Below are 22,078 nucleotides of genomic sequence, written 5' to 3' on the forward strand. Positions count from 1 at the left end.
ATATGTTCCCTGTATTGAAATTTGTTTAGAAAATCCTAATTTAACTGAAATCAATTTAAAAATTTTACTTTCTAGTCACTTTTACAAAAAAGAAGTGGGGATATGTTTAGAAGAGAAAGCTTTACTGAATTTTTTGGGGGGAATTCAGACCAGTTAGTCAACCTCATGAAACCTAGAAAATATGGAAACTATACCTACAGATATAGTCCTCAACATTTCTTTCTAATTTGGAAAAAAAGTGGTCTTATGATCTTAAGAAAAGGTGTTGCCTCCAAAACAAAGAAAAAACACTCAAATAGTTTATTTTTAAGAAAAAACAATATTTCATTTCATAAGAAGAGTTTGATTTGCCTAAACACTGGAAGTGCTTTAAGTAGAATTGCCAAGAAAATCAGAAGCAAAGTCATCTTGGAGAAATTAGAATAGACCATGCATTTGCAATTTCTTAATTGAAAAACTAAATTAGAAACCTCCCAGTATTTAAACACAAATTCCAAATTGCTTTTAAAGACAGGTTCAACAAAGAAAAAAATAAATGAAAGCAGAGAAGCATTATTATATTAACATTATATTAAAAGAAAGTGAAATATTTGCATACAATAAAGGTTTGTTAAATTTATGATTGTATATGCACAATTAGCAAAAGAAATGTTATTCCCCACCAAAAAATTCTGCGTCCAATAATAGCATATGTGCTTCAAAACAAACAAACAAACCCAAAACCAAAGGGAATTCTTCCAGAAAAAAGTTTTTATAACCTTTTCAGAGTTTCTCTTAGCACAATTATAATCACAAAAGACACTTGTTCTCAAGTTTTTCAAGGAAAAAAAGTTCTTTTTATCAACAATAAATATATCATTATATATAAGATGATCTATTACAAATAGAAGCAGATCCTGATTAAAGGATTGGCTTAATATCTCCAGAATTTAAAATAATCAGGCCTTATAAAAAACATAAATGATCTCTCAAAGTTACATCTAGCTCTCTTAAGTCAATTATATCATACATTCAGTGACTGTTAATATGGCTGTCAATTACTTAATATGTTGTTGTTTGTCCTTTATTTTGGAAGGACCAATGACCCAGAAAGGTAATGTCTTGACTAGCAAGTGGATTTACATAAGGCAAGGATGTACAAAGTCACCAGCCTTACTCCCCTCCAGTGGCAAGATACAGATCTGGACAACAGGAAATGGCCAGTTTTAAGATGATCATCAGGTAACAAACTGGTACTTACATGTCCACATGCTCGGCAATGATGCCTTCTCCTTGTCAGTGCATTAAAAGATTCTTTGCATTTCATACACATTGTTACTTCATTGTCCCGAATCCATCTGGGGGCCCTTTTCCCGAGCTCAGCAGTCTAAAAAGCCAAGGGACCCAAATGTGCAATATTTTAGTAAAAACCTTCCAAAGAAAAGTTTCATTAGCACTACTACACTATTCACACCACAGTTCCGAAAAGAAATATAATAAATACTTCAGCTAAAAAATAAATGAAAAGGTCACTAACTATACATATGATGTTAGGATTACTAAGTGAGAACTGAGGTTTTCTGGACAATTACAAGGTGAGAACTCAGGTTGACTTGATAGAGGGGGCAAGCTCATTGGCTGGGGTGGTTCTTCCCAGAAGCCCTTGCATTATCCCACGCCCATTCTCTGGGAGAATAAAAGAGAGGACTCTCAGAGAAAGAGGAAGACTCTCTGCATTACATCAGGCCTGACGGGGCTCTCTGCAGGAAGGGAAGTCACTTCTAAGGACAAGAGTTAACAGCAACTGCCTGGAGACAACGGTTCACTACAGGAAGAAGAATCTGTCTGAGAGATTTGAGTAGACACAGCAGATCTCTTCCCAGAGAGCGATCCAGCAGATTCTGGAGACGACAGCTCGCTACAATTGGCGCCCAACGTGGGGCTCGAACCCACGACCCTGAGATTAAGAGTCTCATGCTCTACCGACTGAGCTAGCCGGGCCTTTGCAATTTGTTCATATATTGTCATGGTATAATTAATCTGTTCCGAATTCTCTCCATACCGACCTTCACCAGCCAAGTGCTCAAAAGTGAATTGTGTGTTAACTCCTATTTCCAAATTGCATCTGACTTGAATTTTACATAATTCATGAAATTCCGCAAGCCATAATAAATTTTCTCCAGGTTCCAGGCATATCCTTGCTATGGATTTCCAATCATTCGGGGTTAGGACTTCATAAGACAAACCATCTAGTAACATTTTGACATAAGCTGATGTAGTCCCATAAAGGGTACAACCTTTTTTCAAATCCTTAATTTTATTCAAATCTAAAGGTGCATATCTTCTCATTTTATGACCTACAGAATCAATATTTTCAATCACAGGATATGCATGTATAAAATCACTTATATCCTGTCCTTCTCTCTTAGCTTTAACCAATGCTTTTTCTAATCTTGTCATAGGCTTAGGCTGCTTCACAGGCAATTCTGTTTGTGTTTCTGCCTCTTCCTCTCCTCCTTCTTGCTCCACCCATGAAGGGTTAATTGAGGGAGGAGATGGGAGGTGCTCCTGTTGCTCTGAGGGTCCAGGGTTCAAGTCCCTGTTCGGGCGCCAAATTGCGAAGGTCTGGTCTAGCTCCTCTTGTCAGGATAAGCAAAAGTCCTTGCCCCACGTTGGGCGCCAATTGTAGCGAGCTGTCGTCTCCAGAATCTGCTGGATCGCTCTCTGGGAAGAGATCTGCTGTGTCTACTCAAATCTCTCAGACAGATTCTTCTTCCTGTAGTGAACCGTTGTCTCCAGGCAGTTGCTGTTAACTCTTGTCCTTAGAAGTGACTTCCCTTCCTGCAGAGAGCCCCGTCAGGCCTGATGTAATGCAGAGAGTCTTCCTCTTTCTCTGAGAGTCCTCTCTTTTATTCTCCCAGAGAATGGGCGTGGGATAATGCAAGGGCTTCTGGGAAGAACCACCCCAGCCAATGAGCTTGCCCCCTCTATCAAGTCAACCTGAGTTCTCACCTTGTAATTGTCCAGAAAACCTCAGTTCTCACTTAGTAATCCTAACATCTCCCCCTTTCTTTTGATTTAGAACATAGGACAGTCATGACCTTGAAACATAAATCCATCAATATGGGAAGTATTACAGATAATTACATAAATTACATAAGCATATAGTAACATAACGCATGCTAGAAGTATATAACATAATCATAAATTGAAAATTTATAAATGTCCATAAGTCCATTGTCCATTAGTCTCATCTTGTGTGAGGAAGTCCAATGATTCCTTATATAAACGGAATACCATTTGAAGGATTGGTAGACACGGGTGCAGATCGTACAGTTATTAGAGGTGCCAATTGGCCCGGTCACTGGCCAAAGATTAAAGCAGACAGGTTTTATAACCCACCAGAAGGGCAGTGTCCAGTGAGAGCATCTCCACTGTCCTTAGATAATCGCCAGGTGATGTGGAGAGATCCAGAAAGTGGTGAATGGAAGGGACCAGATAGGTTAACTGCCTGGGGGAGAGGGTTTGCTTGTATTTCTTCAGCAGGAGAAGGAATCAGATGGGTGCCAACGAGTCATATTCTCCTTGTCCATCAGAGAGAGACAGAAAAAGAGAAAGGCCTCAAAATAAAGGAGAAGATCTAAGAAACATCTGACACTGAAAGAGCATGGATAATAAGAAGACTGTTAAAGAACTTTAAAAACCAGCAGGAATCATTGGACTTCCTCACACAAGATGAGACTAATGGACAATGGACTTATGGACATTTATAAATTTTCAATTTATGATTATGTTATATACTTCTAGCATGCGTTATGTTACTATATGCTTATGTAATTTATGTAATTATCTGTAATACTTCCCATATTGATGGATTTATGTTTCAAGGTCATGACTGTCCTATGTTCTAAATCAAAAGAAAGGGGGAGATGTTAGGATTACTAAGTGAGAACTGAGGTTTTCTGGACAATTACAAGGTGAGAACTCAGGTTGACTTGATAGAGGGGGCAAGCTCATTGGCTGGGGTGGTTCTTCCCAGAAGCCCTTGCATTATCCCACGCCCATTCTCTGGGAGAATAAAAGAGAGGACTCTCAGAGAAAGAGGAAGACTCTCTGCATTACATCAGGCCTGACGGGGCTCTCTGCAGGAAGGGAAGTCACTTCTAAGGACAAGAGTTAACAGCAACTGCCTGGAGACAACGGTTCACTACAGGAAGAAGAATCTGTCTGAGAGATTTGAGTAGACACAGCAGATCTCTTCCCAGAGAGCGATCCAGCAGATTCTGGAGACGACAGCTCGCTACAATATACTATTGTATATGCATTATATTAATATTAACTATAAAAAAAGATCCTAATTAATAAGCCTGTTTTAACATTGTATAGGAAAAGTTTGCCAAGAGACAAACAGAACAAAAACAATACCCCCTCCCCAGCTTCCTTTGTCACTCCAATGCCCTAGGAACTCAAAGGAAATATATGAAGCTAGCCCTTAGCAATAATCATTTGAAGTAACAAAACCCCCAAAATAATCATGTGAAAAACTTACAGAAACTTCCAAATGCATGTCATTATCTTTTGCTATAGCATTTCTGAAGGTTTCATGCCTTTGATGGAAAGCTTCAATAGTATTTTGAAGTGCCTAAAAAAGTAAAAAATTCCAAATGTACATTAAATATTATGCAAAGCAGATGAAAACACAATAACAAAGGTATAATCTCAGTAATTCCCTCATCCTCCATTAAATGAATTGTTTTCAACGGACATCACATATAGAATAGTGTTTTACACACACACACACACACACACACACACACCCACACACCCACACACCCACACACCCACACACCCACACACACACACACACACACACAGATATAGACATATATGGAAAATATGGAAAAGTCAAAATGAAGAAAGAAATGTTTTTACCTTGATCCATTCTTCTTTGTCTTGCTCAGAACTAAAAAACAAATTGGCAATGTTTAATATTTAAAATGTTACAACTGATGATGAATGCAATTAAGCTTACTGGGATACTTTAATTCTATTTCATAATTTCCAGAAAATTTAGTGATGCCTGGCAAAAAGTCATAATAAAAATTTAACATCTCGATTAAACAAAGAAAAAACAAAACAAAACCAAAAAAAAAAAAAAACTTCCTGAGAATGTCCTGGGAATAATAAGAAGAGGAATGTACAGTGAATTTATGTCTGGCATCTTCTACTGCATTGTTATAAAATGAAATTGACATCAAATAATTTCCCTTTGGTGATCTATATACATGGTATCATAACAGAAACCTCAAGAGATAGTGTAGTATAATGGGGAAGGCACTTGATTTGGAGTGGGAGGTTCAAATGTGGGCAATTCATTCAACAGACCTTGTCTGTTATCAATTATCTGTCTATAAGGGCAGAACGTCAGACTAAATGATAATTAATCTCTTAGCTTCCCTTTAAATCTATGAACCCATGATCCACATACTTATTCAATACTGGAAATTATAAAGTACCTATTGATTAATCAACTCAAGAGCATTCATTTTTTTTTAAATCCTCAAAAAAAATATAACGCACACCAGTTTATTTACACGGGCATCTTAAGGGGCTCTTGGCAATATTTCCTTTTGTTGGAAAAAGTAACTAATATTCAGTTGCTAAGTTACATGTCATATTACATGTCAAGATTCACATGAATAGATGAAAATGTTTGCTATTTTTAAGTGCTTCCAGAAAGAGGATAATAAATAAGATTATTCAAACACATAATAATAATAATAATAATCACTAAATGCTCTTTAAATCTATCCCGAATTCCATTTATGCCAGTTCAGATCTATCTTATTTTAATTGCTGAAATACCAGAAAATTCCTACACTGGAAGTATATTATAACTTCTTTCAAGTCTGCTCTGGTTAAGGCAAAAATATCTATTTCTTTAAAAGCCATTCCACAATTTACCTATTTTATGACTCTAAAGATGTTTTAAATTTTTTTTCTTATCATCTTAAGTACCTCTTATTCCATATAAATACCAAAAGAAAAAAAAAGAATTTCATTAAAAAATTGATACTCAAATAAAAACTCAAAAACCTATATTTATACAAATAGTCGAATAAGGAAGATTTATTTCTCTATTTCCTAAATTAGAAAATATATGGAGCCAACTGAGAGAGTACCTATTTGGAAGTCTTACTAAATGAAGTAAGATATAATTCTATGCTCAAAATTGTAGAGTAAAATCTCACTTTTTTTTCTTCCAGGCAGGACAGGACATTACTCATTTTCGACCCCATGCTTTATAATCCTTTTTGGTAATGTGTTGGCTAAATATTTTATATTTGTAGTACTGATTTATTTGCATCTTGACTAAGATTTACAAGATCATATGAAATATATTACAAATTTTCCTTTCTTAATCATGTCCTACAGTGTGAGTTTCCTGACATTTCCAACCATCTAACATTATCTTGTCATTCTTTAAGCACCTTTTGCTTCTTTCTTTTAGAATATGTTTGCAAAGCTGATTTAATTTATTGCCCCTTTCTTTCAATCATTAATTTTCTAGTCTATACTCTATATTTGTTGTCTTTAAATATCTTTTAACCTTGAGGAATTTCCTATAGGCATTCCAGCAGATTCCAAAAGGTCTACAGAATGTACTTAGGAAATTTATTTTTGGTCTTCAACCATTCAATCTTTATGCAGCTTTTTGACCTTTGCCAAAAGTAAATGATTTGCTTACCTGGCCTGTAGTTCTAGTGTGCGCTCTTTTCCAGAAATCTGAAATGTATGTGGGTATTCTTCATTGTGGGTTTCTACAATCTTCATCCCATCAATACCAACTCTAGTTCGAACAGAGAATTTAGATCCCACCAAGCTGAATTTTGGTACACAGTATAGCAACATGTTGTTAAACTGTAGAGAAGCACAGAAAACAAAGTAAAAATGTAGTATTAATTTTAGGACTGATTAAAAAAACCATATTTGGCCACAACATTCAGGGAATGATACTTTCTCACACAGCCAAACTCACTAAATATGACTCTCAAGGTTTTGAAAATGCCCCATCTTTCTCCTATTAACAAAACTATCACCTTCATGGCTTCCTTTTCCTTATCACTTAATATAATATGGTTCTTTCTCTTTCACAACCAGAATTTGTAAATCCTATCGATTTTACCTCTATCTTTGAGGCCATGTCTCAAGAGAATTAACTGAAGGACCTGGGGACATTAAGCATGGATAAGACAAAATTCTGAGAGGAAACATGATGGTCAATTCAATATAAAAAGCTGTCACGTGAAAAAAAAAAAAAGAAACTTGTTCTGTTTGTTTCTAGAAGTCAGAATCAGAAACAAACCAAAGAAGAAAAACCCAACCTCTCTCAATTAAATCATTCAGTTATAAGTCTTATAAAGTTTAGCTCCTTATTTTCTCCAATATGTATACTATTTTTTCCATCTCCATGGTCATCACCAAATTCAGGCCTTCACTCTATTCATCACCTAGCCTATTCTAATAAGACTTTTTAAAATGAAATTTTAGTTGATATTTTTGGTTTTATATAACTTATATTCACAATGTATCCTTACTTCTTTTCCTTCCCATAGAACAATAACTTATAATTAAAGACTAAAAAAGAAAAGAAACAATTCACCAAAAATATAAAATATAATGAAAGTCTAACATTATATATAGCTTTCTAAGCAAGTTTTCTTTTGCAAGCAAAGAGGTGGAGAGGTCTTCTTTGGGCTCAAATTCATAGCAGTTTCCTTTTTAAATTTTATCATTCTATTTGTAAAAAAAAAAAAAAATTGAGTTTCAAATTGTTTCTCTCCTTTTTTGCCCCTCCCCCATTCACTGAGAAGGCAAGCAATATGGTATCATTTATACAAGTGAAATCATACAAAACATATTTCCATATCAGCCATTATCACTGCATGCAGTTTCAAATATTTTAATGGTGTTCTATTTGAAATGTTATAGTTACTATGGATATTGTTTTTTTGGTACAGCTTATTTTACTCTGCATTAGTTAATATAACTTACCTGTACTTATATTCATCATTTCTAAACCATAGAATTATTTCACATTATTCCATTCTATATCACAACTTTTTTGATCATTCACTAACTGATGGGCTTTGTTTCTAATCCCAGTTCCAAAGCTTCTGGCATATTTTATTCTAAGCCCTCCAAACTTTTAATAGAGGAACTGCTAAATCTTGTGTTAGCTTGACTGTGGCCCTACAATATTTAAATTTTCTCTTTCTGATTGCTTGCAATATTTTTATCTTGACTGGGGAGTGCTTAAATTTGGCTATATTCCTGAGAGTTTTTATTTTATCTCCTATACAGGAAATGATTGGTGAATTCTTTTAATTTCTATTTTATCATCTGGATCTAATATAATAGGGCTGTTTTCCTTGATAATTTTTCCAAAACTGATTCTACCCTTTTTTTGATCATGACTTTCAGGTAATTCATTAATTATTAAATTATCTCTTCTGGATCTATTTTCTAGGTCAGTTGTCTTTCTGTTAGATGCTTTACATTTTCTTTTGTTCTCTTCTTTTTTTTCTTCTTTTGATTTTACTTTATTGTTTTTTGATGTCTCCTGGACTCATTAGCTTCTACTTGTCCAATTCTAAATTTTAAAGAATTATTTTCTCTGTTCAGCTTCTGTACCTCATTTTCCATTTGACTGCTTGTATATTTTAGGGTGCTTTTTTATTCATTTAATTTTTGTACATCTTTTTTTCCATTTAGCCAATTCTACTTTGGATTTTTGTGCCTCTTTTACTATTTGGACTATTTTATTTTTCAAGGTGTTATTTTCTTCAGTGCTTTTTTGTTCTGCTTCTTTTACCAAGTCGTTGACTCTTTTTTCCCATGATTTTCTTGCATCATTACATGTAATTTCTTTCTTTCCCCAATTTTTCCTCTACCTCTTTTATTAGACTTTAAAAAAATAGTTTTTGATCTTGATATCAATTCACATTTTTCTCTGAAACTTTGTTGTCTTCTGAGTTTGTGTTTTACTTTTCCTTGTTGTCACAGTAACTTTCTATGGTAAGGACCTTTTGTGTTGTTTGCTTATTTTTCCCAACCTATTTCTCAACTTCATATTAAAATTGAGCTCTGGCCCTGAGGGAGTGCTGTTCCAACCTTCAGGTTTTTTCTTTCAGGTTTTTTATGTACCTGTTTTCAGAGGTAGTTCTAGGAGTTTATAAGCAAGCTGGTATATTCCAACCTTCCAAGAAGAGATGTGTTTACCACTTTTCTGGACTATGCTCTTATTTATGAGCAACCACAAATATTCTTTTACACACAGGGACTGTGACTAGGGTCCCTGGTTCTCCAATAGTCATAAGCTCTGATATGCTAATCCTCCATCTTATTCTGAGTATGTGTAATACAACAGAGTCCTGCCTCTGGTGCCAGCAAAGGGACCCCAGGAATCTACTTCTGACTAGCTATCTGTTCTCCTTACTATCTGTGGGGTGAGAGCTCTGGAAGCAGTCACTCTTGTAGCTGATTCAGTTATGATCAAGTGCTGATTTGCTGAGACTTAGCCTGGGCTGGTGCAGACTGAGCTCTGCTGTCACCCTGGTGCAAGAGACCTTTTTTGCCAACCTATAAGTGGCCTTGAGCTGAAAAACTGTTTCACTTTTTCGTTTTATGAGTTTTGCTGCTACAGAATTCATTTTGAAGGAGTTATCTAAAATTGTTTGGAGGGAAATTTGGGATAACCTTTCCTTAAAATGTATCTAAAACTAAGAACAAACATTATTTGAATAAACTGGGATCTTAGATTCCTATCTTTATTATTGTTTATGGAAAAACAGTAAAAGGAATTGAAGAAATAAATAGGCAGTAAGGTATAGTATAGAGTGGAAAGAGTATCAAATATGGACTTAGGAATTCCTGAGTTTAAATGTGACCTCAGATACTTACTAGCTGCATTATCGTAGGTGGAGTAACAACTTCTGTTTGAGTTTCATCACACCATCTACCTTCCAGGAATTATTGTAAGGATAAAATAAGATGACTATAATAATAGCACAGTTCCTCATTCACAGTAAATGTTATATAATTTAACTATTATTACTATTACTATTAAATATAGTGAGAGGAGGGGAAATCATCTAACAATGTGAAGTTTTATTTAGAGAATCCCAGAGAATTAAGGAAAAAATTAAGATAATTAGTAGTCTCAGGAAATTAGCAAGAATAAATAAAAATCTCAAAATTAAGTTAGTATTATTAACAAAGGAAGAACTGGAGAAATTCCATTTAAAATAATAAAATACATTGACAATCCGAGAATTTGCTTCATTTAGCAATATCAGTGGAATCAAAGGTCCAACCTTGTTCTTATTTCTTAATTAACCAAGATACATGCATACATAAACCAAATTTTTTTTGTGAAAATTTAAGCCTTAATTTAATTAGATAAACAATTAATGTTCATCATTGAATATTATCATGTAGTAAAAATGATAATATAATTGTCTACTGATCAAATGACTAAAAGGATCCTGGACAAATTTTTTTGGACTAAGAATAAAAGGTTAAACATGTCAAGTTGTGGTAGAAGCAACATCTATTTTATATAGGTTTATCCAGTTTTTCCATAAGGGGAAAACAAAGCCATTATTGGGATTATCATTAATTTGGCTTCATTATCACCTGACACATAAAAGACTTAATCTGTGATAACTTGAAGAGGCAGCTAAATTGTTCAGTGGATAGAGTGCTGCTTCTAGAGTAAGACTTGATTTAAATATCTAACCTAACACAGTTATGTACTAGCTTTGTGAGCTTGGAAAGTCACTTAACCTCTGTTTGCTAAGAGGAAGCAAGGTGATTCAGTGAATAGAGATCTGGAACAAGAATCAGGAAGACTTGAATCTTCCTGAGTCTGGTCTCAGACATTTACTAGCTGTGTGACTCTGGGCCAGTCATTTAACTTCTATTTGCCTTAATTAAAAGGAAAAAAAAAAAAAAAAAAAAGGCAAAACACTCCAGTATCTTTGTCAAGAAAACCACGTAGAAAGAATGTTCCTTGGGACTATGAAAAGTTAGACACAATTGAAGAAGAAGAGGCAGAGGAATTGTTTTACTTAAATAATATTTTTCTTTCTTTTTTTATTATTAAAGCTTTTTATTTTCAAAACATATGCATAGATAATTTATCAACATTGATCTTTGCACAGCCCCACCCTCTCCCCTAGATGGCAAGTAATTCAATATATAAATAACATTTTTCTTAGTATAACTTACCCTTCATTATTTATCTAAGTAAAATTATTTATGATCCATGAGTGTCTCATGATATTCTATTGAGAGCAGGAATTACTGGATTGGCCTAAGCAATATATATAGTTAGTTGATGGTGGGATGTGGGGTGTGAAATTGTGTTCCCTTCAAACTGTAAAATTAACACTCTAAATTGTGTACGCTTTGATCTGTAAAGAAGAGAGATTCGAGTCTCAGACCCTTCTGGGAGGCATGTCTCCCCAGACAAGTTAAATGGCCTCATCTGGCTGGGTCATTTCTAGAACATTCCAGATCTCAATTCAAATTCAGGCTGAGGAAGCCTTCAAAGCAATTTCATTTGGGAGATCCTGGTCTGATCAGTTCAGGCTGCCCCCGACCCCCAAGATCTGCTCATATAATAGGTTTCTGTTTATCATTTCTTTGCAGAATGTCCAAAGCTGGACTATGCCTTGATATAGGTGCCAGGATCCTGCCCACTGAGAAGACATTCTCTTCTCAGTACCAGCCTCCATTTTCCTAATAGGACTTTGCCACTTAGCAAAGCTGACTTCTCATCCAACAATAAACTTCCATTTTTGCCACCTAAAACTCTTTGGGTTTGTAAATTCTTTCACAAAAAACCTGTGCCTCTGATCAAAAGGGAATTTCCACAATTCTCTGCACTACCTCATCGTTTTACCTCATAGTATATAGTTATAAGTTATAAATATACAGGGGATATGAAGCAAAAACAGGAAAGATAGGAAAAGTGGACTCAGATTGTGATATCTCAAACTAAAAAACCAGTAATTGTCATGAAAAAAAAACCCAATGGAACAGATTAGACATATCACAATTTAGAAATAAATGCATGTAAAAAAAAAGTCTAGCATTTGATAAATTCAATATCACGAACTTGAAAAGAAAGTCTGGGAAAATGTACATGAAGTTGGTTAAGAAATAGGTTTATAGATTGGGATGTCATATATTCTACCACAAATTCAAAACACATAAAAAGACTAAATATGAATATAAATATAATTTTGGTAAAAAAAAAAATTATAGCCAGACAATGATTAGATGAGCTCATAAGACAAATAAACAGTATATAAAGTTAAAAATCTTTTATGTCCAAATCAGAAGTTCATATATATGTCTGATATAATGTATAATGATAAAAATGAATCCTCAAGTAAAGGTTAAATTATTTTCAGTAGATTCTTAAAGAAGGAAGTGAATAATCCATCCTAAAAAGATCTTTATAAAAAATGCTGAAATAAGGCAAAGTTTGCTAAAGTTTCAATGACAAGGGTACATACTTCAATTTCCTAGGAAAGCATTTATTTAAACTACTTGATTTCTCCACATAATACAAAGAATATACTGATATAATTCTCATAAGCAAGAGCTCTATTTAATCTAAATATGTACCTGAGAATTTCAGTGCTCTATAAACAAAGTGATACTTACTAAGAAAAGATAACGTTCCTGAGCTGAAGTGTTTCTAGCAGCAAGCTTAAGGATCTGTCCTTCTCGTATAAGCTCATTTGAGGGATTAACAATGTCTTCCTCTTCTCCCAACATCTCATAAACCTCTAACAGCTTTTTAAGATTATCCTAGTGAAGTCAAAGAACAAATGGAAATTTAAAAAAAATCATAATTCCTAATTCACTTTAGCTGGTAGTCAAATAAATCATGAATATGTTTAGTGAAATAGAAGATTGAAAAGTACATTAACAACTGCTTTATTAAACCTTTAAACAAATAAGCAAGCAACCAATAAAAATCACCAGTAAATTTTGGGAGGAAAGTGGGGAGCTGGTTGGGTGCAATGTAAAAGTACATTGATTTTGGAGTTTAGGGACCTAAGGTGTAAGGCATTTAACTTTCCAGAATGTCTCAGTTTCCCCATCTTAAAAATAAGGGAACCGGTCTCTGTGATACCTTACAGCTCAGGTTCTATGATCCAAAAGAATTAAAAATGAAATTCATCTATGACAATAAATATAGCAGGAAGCAATGATGAAAAATGTGGTCAATGTTTTTGTCTGATAAACTGAAATACTTTTGCAGGAGTCTAACCCTACAAAAGGATGAAGTAAAAATAATTTATTAACCAGGCTTCTTCCCTTCTCAAAACCACCTACCATTTTCCGTATTGCACTATTGGAATGACTTGCTGCTGTAGAGATAATTTCAAGTGATTCTATAAGGAGAGAAAATCAGAAAAGCAAAAAAAAAAAAATATATGTTTTATTCCTCCACAAAATGCTGTATTATGCCAGTAGGCTAGTACATAAAACAACAGATAAGTTAGAAATTTGGGATCAAAGTGATACAAGAAGCTACCAAGTTTAAGGTCAATTTACTTAATTGGGAATCAAGTTCCAATTTAAATTACTTTAAAAATAAGGGGGTGGGAAGTACGGTCTTGGATAAGGCTCTCACTTTTAAGATTTCTAGCTAAGCATAGAGTATAAAATTAGCAAAACTGGTAAAATTTTTCCTCTTCTGAAGCTTATCATCCTAGCAAAAAATCATAGTCTAGTTCAAGACTTTCCACTAATCCTGTTCTCTGCTAAAACTAAATGGTTATCTTATCATGTAAAAATAAATAGCTACATACTTTTAGCATCATTCCAGTCTAGGGAATCAGGGGGCAATTTCTTTAAGTAATCTTTAAGGAGCAACTCATATCTAGGAATTCGCTGCACAGGTTCTAGCATGTGATGCTGCAGTGTTAAACTCCCACAGATCTTTTGTTTCTAGAGAGAGAGAGAGAGAGAGAGAGAGAGAGAAAAGATACTTTAAAGAAAACTTTCACCTCCTCCTATTCATTTAATCTAAAATAAGTTTGGCGCAACACATAAGGTAGGCAGAAGAGAAGACAAAATGAATTTTCAACATTAGAAGTTCTGGTAACTAGTAACCATTTCTTACTTTAGCCTAAAAGTTTGGTAAAGACAAATAAGTTATTTTCCAGAGCTTTTTTAGCAAGGAAAATCTCTTTAATGAGACTCATAGTCTACTATGATGATAAATTTTCTTAATACCTATTACCTTCATGTCTGAACATATAATTCATCTGACAAGACATTTATCAAATAAGCTCTTTATCTTTCCTAGAAACTAAAAGATGAAAAATTTGTTACCTTTCTTAAAAAAAAAGCTATGTTGACAATTTCCTCCCTCCCCAATTATTAGATACCAATGAAGAAAAAGTTTCACTAAGATAATTTCAGAAGTCATAAGATTACAGTCTAAAAGGGATTTTAGAGTTTATCTAGTCTAATCTCATTACATAACCTGAGGGAAAAAGAAGAACAAATTACTTGTTCAAAGTCAATCAGGTAAATAAGGGGAGGAAAAAGGATTTATAACAAGTTCCTCTGAATTCCAATTAATTTTATTTTTTCACGTTTACTATTGGTGGAAATTTTTTAAAATTTTAAAATATACAAAAGATTTTAAGATAACATAAAAAATTGGGGACCATTACACTAAGACAATTATATTAAGAATTCTATTAATTTTGTAGTAGATTCTATTAAACTAAAAAGCTATTTCCGCTTAGTAGAAACGTATAATATGATCAACAAGAAAATCATTTAAAATTGTTCTTAAATATATATAAGGATATTGGTTTTCACAATGGTTTCTTTAAGGTAAAGCAGAAAGATGTTTTAGTGCATACAAGTATAATCAAATGGAAATAAACCAAATGAAAATACTTCAAGGGATCCACTTTAGGCAAAGTATAAAAAAAGAAAACAAAACCTTTTCCTACCAAAAAAAAAATGAACTGAAGGAGAGACAGGAGGTAGCATATTCCAGGCTAGTCAAATCATGTCCATTACTTTGACTACCATCTGTGCTTAGATTCCAAAGGAGACTGTTTAGGTCCCCAGATCCCTGGGGAATGGCAATTTCTCTAGAGTACTGGCATTGTTTCCACCAAAGCAAGCCGTAAAAAGATTCCAGGTATCAGAAATGGATATGGTTTTATCAGTTCATTCTTATTTAACCAAAAGAAAAAAATTAGATGAAGCTAAACATTTAACAAGAACAAAAATAAACAAAATAGTTAACCCATGTGCCACCCTCCCTTTCATATTAGACACTCTTATAGTTATATAAGATACACAATTGTTATCATGGATAGATGGGGAAAAAAATTCCTCATCAGCAACATCACAGATCTACTAAAGAATCAAAGTATATATTAAGTCTATTTCATAGTTATTCTAATACAAAAACAAATCATCTCTTAACATGTTTATATCCTCCATGAAATACAAAAAATAATACTACAAACACTAGGTCTTGGAAAACTTTGTAAGACTTTAACATTCCAAAGTCATTTTGATAAACTAACTTGTAGACTAGAGGCCAGGAAGAAAACAACTATAGCAGAAACTTAATAAATATCTGCTGATTGATTGATGAGGAAACACTATGCAAATTTATAAAGGAATGGAAGAAAAGGGAGATTTTTCTTTGATATGGGAACAGACTATGGAAAGTATTATTCTTTTTTTTTTTTTAATTATTATAGCTTTTTATTTACATAACATATGCATGGGCAATTTTTCAATTGATCCTTGCAAAACCTTCTGTTCCAAATTTTCCCCTCCTTCCCCCCAACCTTCTCCCCTAGATGGCAGATAGTCCCATACATGTAATATGTTAAAGTATATGTTAAATACAATATATGTATACATATTTATATAGTTATTTTGCTGCACAAGAAAAATTGGATCTAGAAAAAAAGAAAAAAACTGTAGTAGATTTTTTAAAGTTCCTCTATACTTCTATTTTATAGGGTTTTTAGCATAAATTAGTGTTGTCTTTTCTTTTTTTTAAAAATACTTTCTTTTTTATTAATTTTATAATTATAACTTTTTTTTGACAGAATATATGCATGGGTAATTTTTTACAACATTATCCCTTGCACTCACTTCTATTCCGAATTTTCCCCTCCTTCCCTCCACCCTCTCCCCTAGATGGTAGCCAGTCCCATACATGTTAAAGTATATCCTAGTTAATATATCCTGTTAGGTTCTTACTAAGTGCTGATGAGATAATGAGATATTAGGTTCTCCCTTCCTTATAAAAATCATGGGAAGGGAGGCTTAAAAACTTGGTTGTAATGTGCTGTTGTCTCCAGATCACTCTCTGGGAGGAGATCTGCTGTGTCAACTCAAATCTCTCCGACAGATTCTTCTTCCTGTAGAGATCCGACTTCCCTTCCTGCAGAGCGCAGCCTCAAGTCTTGTCCAGACAAAACTCTCTTTGCTCCAGAGCTGCCCTCTTTTATCCTCCCAGAGAATGGGCGTGGGATAATGCAAGGGCTTCTGGAAAAAATTACTTCAACCAATGAACTTGCTCCTCCTAAGCTCTTCCCCAGGAATTCACAAGTAAAAACTTATTAGCACTTAGTAAGAACCTAATAATATCCTAGATACAATATATGTGTGCAGAACCAAATTTCTTGTTGCACAGGAAGAATTGGATTCAGAAGTAAAAATAACCTAGGAAGAAAAACAAAAATGCAAACAGTTTACACTCATTTCCCAGTGTTCCTTCTTTGGGTAGCTGATTCTGTCCATCATGTCGAAGATGTCCACTTCTATCAGAATACATCCTCATACAGCATTGTTGTTGAAGCATATAATGATCTCCTGCTTCTGCTCATTTCACTCAGCATCAGTTCATGTAAGTCTCTCCAAGCCTTTCTGTATTGATTTCTTAACAGAACAATAATATTCCATAACATTCCTATACCATAATTTACCCAACCATTCTCCAAATGATGGGCATCCATTCATTTGGAAAGTATTATTCTTAAGAGTTTCTTATGAGGTGGAACCAAGATGGCAGAGAGCAGACACAACTTTCTGTGACTTCCTCTGACCTTCTTTCTGGTTTTGGAGTCATAGAACCCACAAATATTTGGAGTACAACATATTTCCAGAAGAAGATACCTTGGAAGAACTTCAGAGCAGGTCTGTTTCAAATGAGCAGGGGGACAGTCTGCTGAGCCAAATAGGAGCTGGGGTGGGGAGTCAGAGCTTTGCAGCTTCTAAGCACCTGGGAATCTTCGCTGAGCCTCTTCAGCTACTTTATCCTGGTTGCAAGTAGGTGATCTAGCAGATTTGCTACAAAGGCAAATTGTAAACCACTGAGCCCAGGAAGAATGGGGGACCTAACCTCCATTACCTATTACCAAAAGTTAGTCAGCAGAACTGCCTCAAGGCAGTCTAAAGTTGCTGCCCCTCCTCTGCATGAAGAGCAGACCTCAAGCCTTAAGAAAAAAAAAAAAAAAAAAAAAAAGTAAAAAACTAAAAAAAATCCCACTTATCACCATAAATAGCTTTTATGGAGAGAGAGAGAAAAACAGACTGAGATTCCTAAAAGAAAATAAATTCCAGATAATGCCTCCAAAGGAGATATAAGCTGGTCCCCATTTCACAAGTTTTCCTTGGAAGATTTCATAAAGGATCTTAAAAGAGAGAAGAAAAATGGAGAAAGGAAATGAGATCTTTTCAAGAAGGGATGGGAAAAGCATATAACTCCTTACAAAATAGATATGAAAAATATGCCAATTCATTGAAAAACAGAATTTGTGAAATAGGGGAAAAAATGCAATGAACAAAACAATTCAGTTGGCCAAATACAAAAGGAGCTAAAAAAGGTAACTGAAGAAAATAATACACTAAAAATTAGAACTGAAGAAACGGAAGTAAATGACTCAATAAGGTTTCAAGAATCACTCAAACAAAACCAAAAATTGAAAAAAAAAAAAATAGAAGAAAATATGAAATACGTTCTAGAAAAAACTGAACTGGAAAATAGATCTAGGAGAGGCAATCTAAGGATTATTAGAGTTCCAAAAGAAAATGAGGAAAAAAAGAACCTAAACATTATCTAAGGAAAACTGCCCTGATATCTTAGAAAGTAAAAGAGCCATTGAAAGAATCCACTAATCACCTTGTGAAAGAAATCCAAAATTAAAATCCCAAGGAATATTGTGGCTAAATTTCAAAACTTATCGCACCAAGGAAAAAAATATTGCAAGTAGCCAGAAAGAAACAATTTAAATACTGAGAAGCCACAATCAGGATTACCCAGAACCTAGAAGCTTCCATTTTAAAGGATCGAAGGGCCGGGAATCTGATATTCTGAAAGGCAAAGGAAATAGGATTACAGCCAAGAATAAACTATCCAGATAAAAATAAGCATTATCTTTCAGGGAAGAAGGTAGACATTCAATTATATAGGTGAATTTCATTTATTTCTGATGAAAATATAGAAACTTAACAAAAAATCTGATCTCTAAGCACAATTCAAGAGAAGCATAAAAAGGTAAAAAAGAAAGAACTCTTTCTGTTATGGGCATACTTTGAGAGTATGGGTATAATTTGATTTTATTATGATAATATGAAAAAGAAACTAGAAGTTGAAAGGAGATTGGAATGGAAAAAAGGAAAAAGGAGGTAAAATAAGGGAAATTACATTTCATGAAGAGGCAAATTATAATTGAGGGAAAGAAAGAACAGAGATGAAAATTGTGTGAGTCTGACTCATTAGATTTGGCTCAAAGAGAGAATATTAGATATATTTGGTTTCATAGAGAAACTTGTCATACTTTATATGAAAGTGGGAGGGGAAAGGGGAAAAGAAAGGGGAAAACTCTAAAGGGGAAGGGCTATTTGAGGAAGGTAGTTATCAGAACCAAAATCCTGGGGAGGAGGGAAGAGGGAAAGGAAAGAAAAAAAGCTTAACTTAGAGTAAATAAGATGTCAGGAAAACAGAATTAGGTATTTTAACTGTGAATATGAATGGGATGAACTCTCCCATAAAATGGAAGTGGATAGCACACTGGATTAAAAGCAAGAATCCTATAATATGCTGCTTACAAGAAACACATTTAAAGGAGAGTGATACATACAGAGTGAAGGTAAAGGGCTAGAGCAGAATCTATTATGCTTCAGGTGAAGTAAAAAAAGCAGGGGTAGCAATTCTGATCTCAGATCAAGTAAAAGAAAAGATAGATCTAATTAAAAGCGATAAGGAAGGAAATTATATCTTACTAAAGGATACCATAGGTAATGAAGCAATATCAATAGTAAACATATATGCATCAAGTAATTTAGCATCCAAATTCCTAGAAAAGTTAAGAGAGATACAAGAAGAACTAGACAGCAAAACTACAATTAGTGAGGGAATCTCAATCTTTCTCTCTCAGAACTAGATAAATCAAACCACAAAATAAACAAATAAATAATACATAAGTTAAGGAGGTAAACAGAATGTTAGAAGACTTTGGTATGATAGATCTTTGAAGAAAATTAAATGGAGACAGAAAGTTTACTTTTTTCTTGGCAGTTCCTGGAACCTATATAAAAATTGGCATAAAACCCTCAAAATCAAATGCAAAAAAACAGAAATAGTAAATGTTACTTTTCTCAGATCATGATGCAATAAAAACATGCAATAAAAGACCAGGAGAAATAGCCCAATAATTAACTGGAAATTAAATAGTCTAATCCTAAAGAATGAATGGGTGAAATAACAAATCATAGACACAATCAATAACTTCACCCAAGAAAATAACAATAATTAGACAATAAACCAAAATTTGTGAGATGCAGCCAAAGCAGTTATTAGAGGAGATTTTATATCTCTAGATGTTTACTTGCATTAAATATCAATGAATTGGGCTTACAACTAAAAAAAGCTAGAAAAAGAACAAATTAAAAGCCCTCAACTAAATACCAAATTTAAAATTCTGAAAATAAAAGGAGAGATTAATAAAGTTGAAAATAAGAAAACTATTGAATTAATAAATAAAACTAAGAGTTAGTTTTATTAAAGAAAAAAAAACCACATAGATTAACCTTAAGTTACATTGATTAGAAAAAGGAAAGAAGAAAATTAAATAGTATCAAAAACGAAAAGGGACAATTTTCCACCAATGAAAAGGAAATTAGAGCAATAATTAGGAGTTATTTTGCTCAAACATATGCCAATAAATTTGATAATCTAAGTGAAATGGAGTAATATCTACAAAAATATAGATTGCCTAACAGAAGAGGAAATAATTTAAATAGTCCCATTTTAGAAAAAGAAATAGAACAAGGTATTAATCAACTTCCTAAGAAAAACTCTCCATGACCAGATGGATTTACATGTGAATTCTACCAAACATTTATAGAACAATTAATTCTAATACTATGCAAACTATTTGAAAAAATAAGGAAAGGAGTTCTACCAAATTTCTTTTATGACACAGACATGGTACTGATAGGTAAACCAGGTAGGGTAAAAACAGAGAAAGAAAATTATAGACCAATCTCCCTAATGAATACTGATGCAAAAATTTTAAATAAAATATTAGCAACAAGATTACAGAAAGTCATCTCCAGGATAATACACAATGACCAATAGGATTTATATGAGGAATACAGGGCTGGTTCAATATTAGGAAAACTATTAGCATAATTGACTATATCAATAACCAAATTAACAAAAGCCATATGATTATCTCAATAGATGCAGAGAAAGCACTCGACAAAATTCAACACTTATTCCTATTAAAAACACTAGAGTATAGGAATAAATGGGCTTTTCCTTAAAATGATTAGTAGCATCTATTTAAAACCATCAGCAAGCATCATATATAATGGGGACAAATTAGAACCATATCCAATAAGATCAGGAGTGAAACAAAGTTGCCCACTGTCATCATTACTATTCAATATGGTATTAGAAATGTTAGCTCTCACAATAAGAGAAGAAAAAGAGATTAAAGGAATTAGAGTAAGTAATAAGGAAACCAAATTATCACTCTTTACAGATGATATGGTTTTATACTTAGAGAACCCTAGAGAATCAACAACTCACAACTTAAGCAAACTTGCAGGATTCAAAATAAATCCACATAAATCATCAGCATTTTATATATTACCAACAAAGTCCAGCAGCAAGAGATACAAAAAGAAATTCCATTCAAAATAACTGTTGATATTATAAAATATTTGAGACTCTATCTGCCATGGGAAAAAGTCAGGGTCTTTATGAACACAACTACAAAACATTTTCCACACAAATAAAGTCAGATCTAATCATTTGGAAAAATATCAAGTGCTCATGGGTAAGCTAAACAAATATAATAAAAATGAAAATACTACCTAAACTAATCAACTTATTTAGTGCCATACCAATCAAACTTCCAAACTTTTCTTTAAAAGGAATTAATGAAAAACAAATGCCAGGGAAGGTGGACTAGCTGTGCCAGACATAAAACTATATTATAAAAGCAGTGGTCATTAAAACCATTTGGTACTGGTTAAGTACCAACTATTTAGTTGATCAGTGGAATAGGTTAGCATCACATGACAAAATAGTCAATAACTGTAGCAATCTAATGTTTTTCAAACCCAAAGATCCCAACTTTGGGATAAGAACTCAGTATTTGACAAAAATTACTGGGAAAATTGGAAACTAGTATGGAAGAAACTAGGCATTGATTCACATCACACCTAACACTGTATACCAAGACAAGGTCAAAATGGGTTCATGATTTAGACATAAAGAATGATATTATAAGCAAATTAAAAGAACATAGGATAGTTTACCTCTCAGATCTGTGGAGAAGGAAGGAATTTGTGGTCAATGAAGGACTGGACCTCATAATTGAACACCAAATAGATAATTTTTATTATATTAAGCTAAAAAGTTTTTGTACAAACAAAACTAATGCAGACAAGATTAGAAGGAAAGTAATACATTGGGAAAATTTTTACATTTAAGGCTTCTGATAAAGGC

General features: G+C 33.6%; 1 protein-coding gene and 1 non-coding gene across 7 annotated transcripts in view; both read right to left on the bottom strand.

Annotated features, from left to right (window-relative positions):
- The window catches only part of FGD4 (FYVE, RhoGEF and PH domain containing 4), a 207,635-nt gene that overhangs the window by 20,132 nt on the left and 165,425 nt on the right, over positions 1-22,078 (bottom strand). For 3 of the 6 annotated variants that reach the window (XM_074270586.1, XM_074270591.1, XM_074270590.1), the window contains exons 8-14: positions 13,875-14,013; positions 13,396-13,454; positions 12,718-12,864; positions 6,728-6,900; positions 4,912-4,942; positions 4,529-4,621; positions 1,241-1,366 (exon numbers count right to left, since the gene is read on the bottom strand). In XM_074270586.1, coding sequence (XP_074126687.1) covers positions 1,241-1,366; positions 4,529-4,621; positions 4,912-4,942; positions 6,728-6,900; positions 12,718-12,864; positions 13,396-13,454; positions 13,875-14,013 — 768 coding nt within the window. Of the gene's footprint in view, positions 1-1,240; positions 1,367-4,528; positions 4,622-4,911; positions 4,943-6,727; positions 6,901-12,717; positions 12,865-13,395; positions 13,455-13,874; positions 14,014-22,078 lie in introns of those variants that run through there. The other 3 variants (XM_074270588.1, XM_074270589.1, XM_074270592.1) reach the window with 3 other exon arrangements.
- On the bottom strand, positions 1,908-1,980 carry TRNAK-CUU (transfer RNA lysine (anticodon CUU)). Its single transcript has one exon. It is a non-coding gene; the product is annotated as a tRNA-Lys (tRNA).

This window comes from Sminthopsis crassicaudata, chromosome 5 (genome assembly GCF_048593235.1).
Source record: "Sminthopsis crassicaudata isolate SCR6 chromosome 5, ASM4859323v1, whole genome shotgun sequence".
Taxonomy (NCBI): Eukaryota; Metazoa; Chordata; class Mammalia; order Dasyuromorphia; family Dasyuridae; genus Sminthopsis; species Sminthopsis crassicaudata.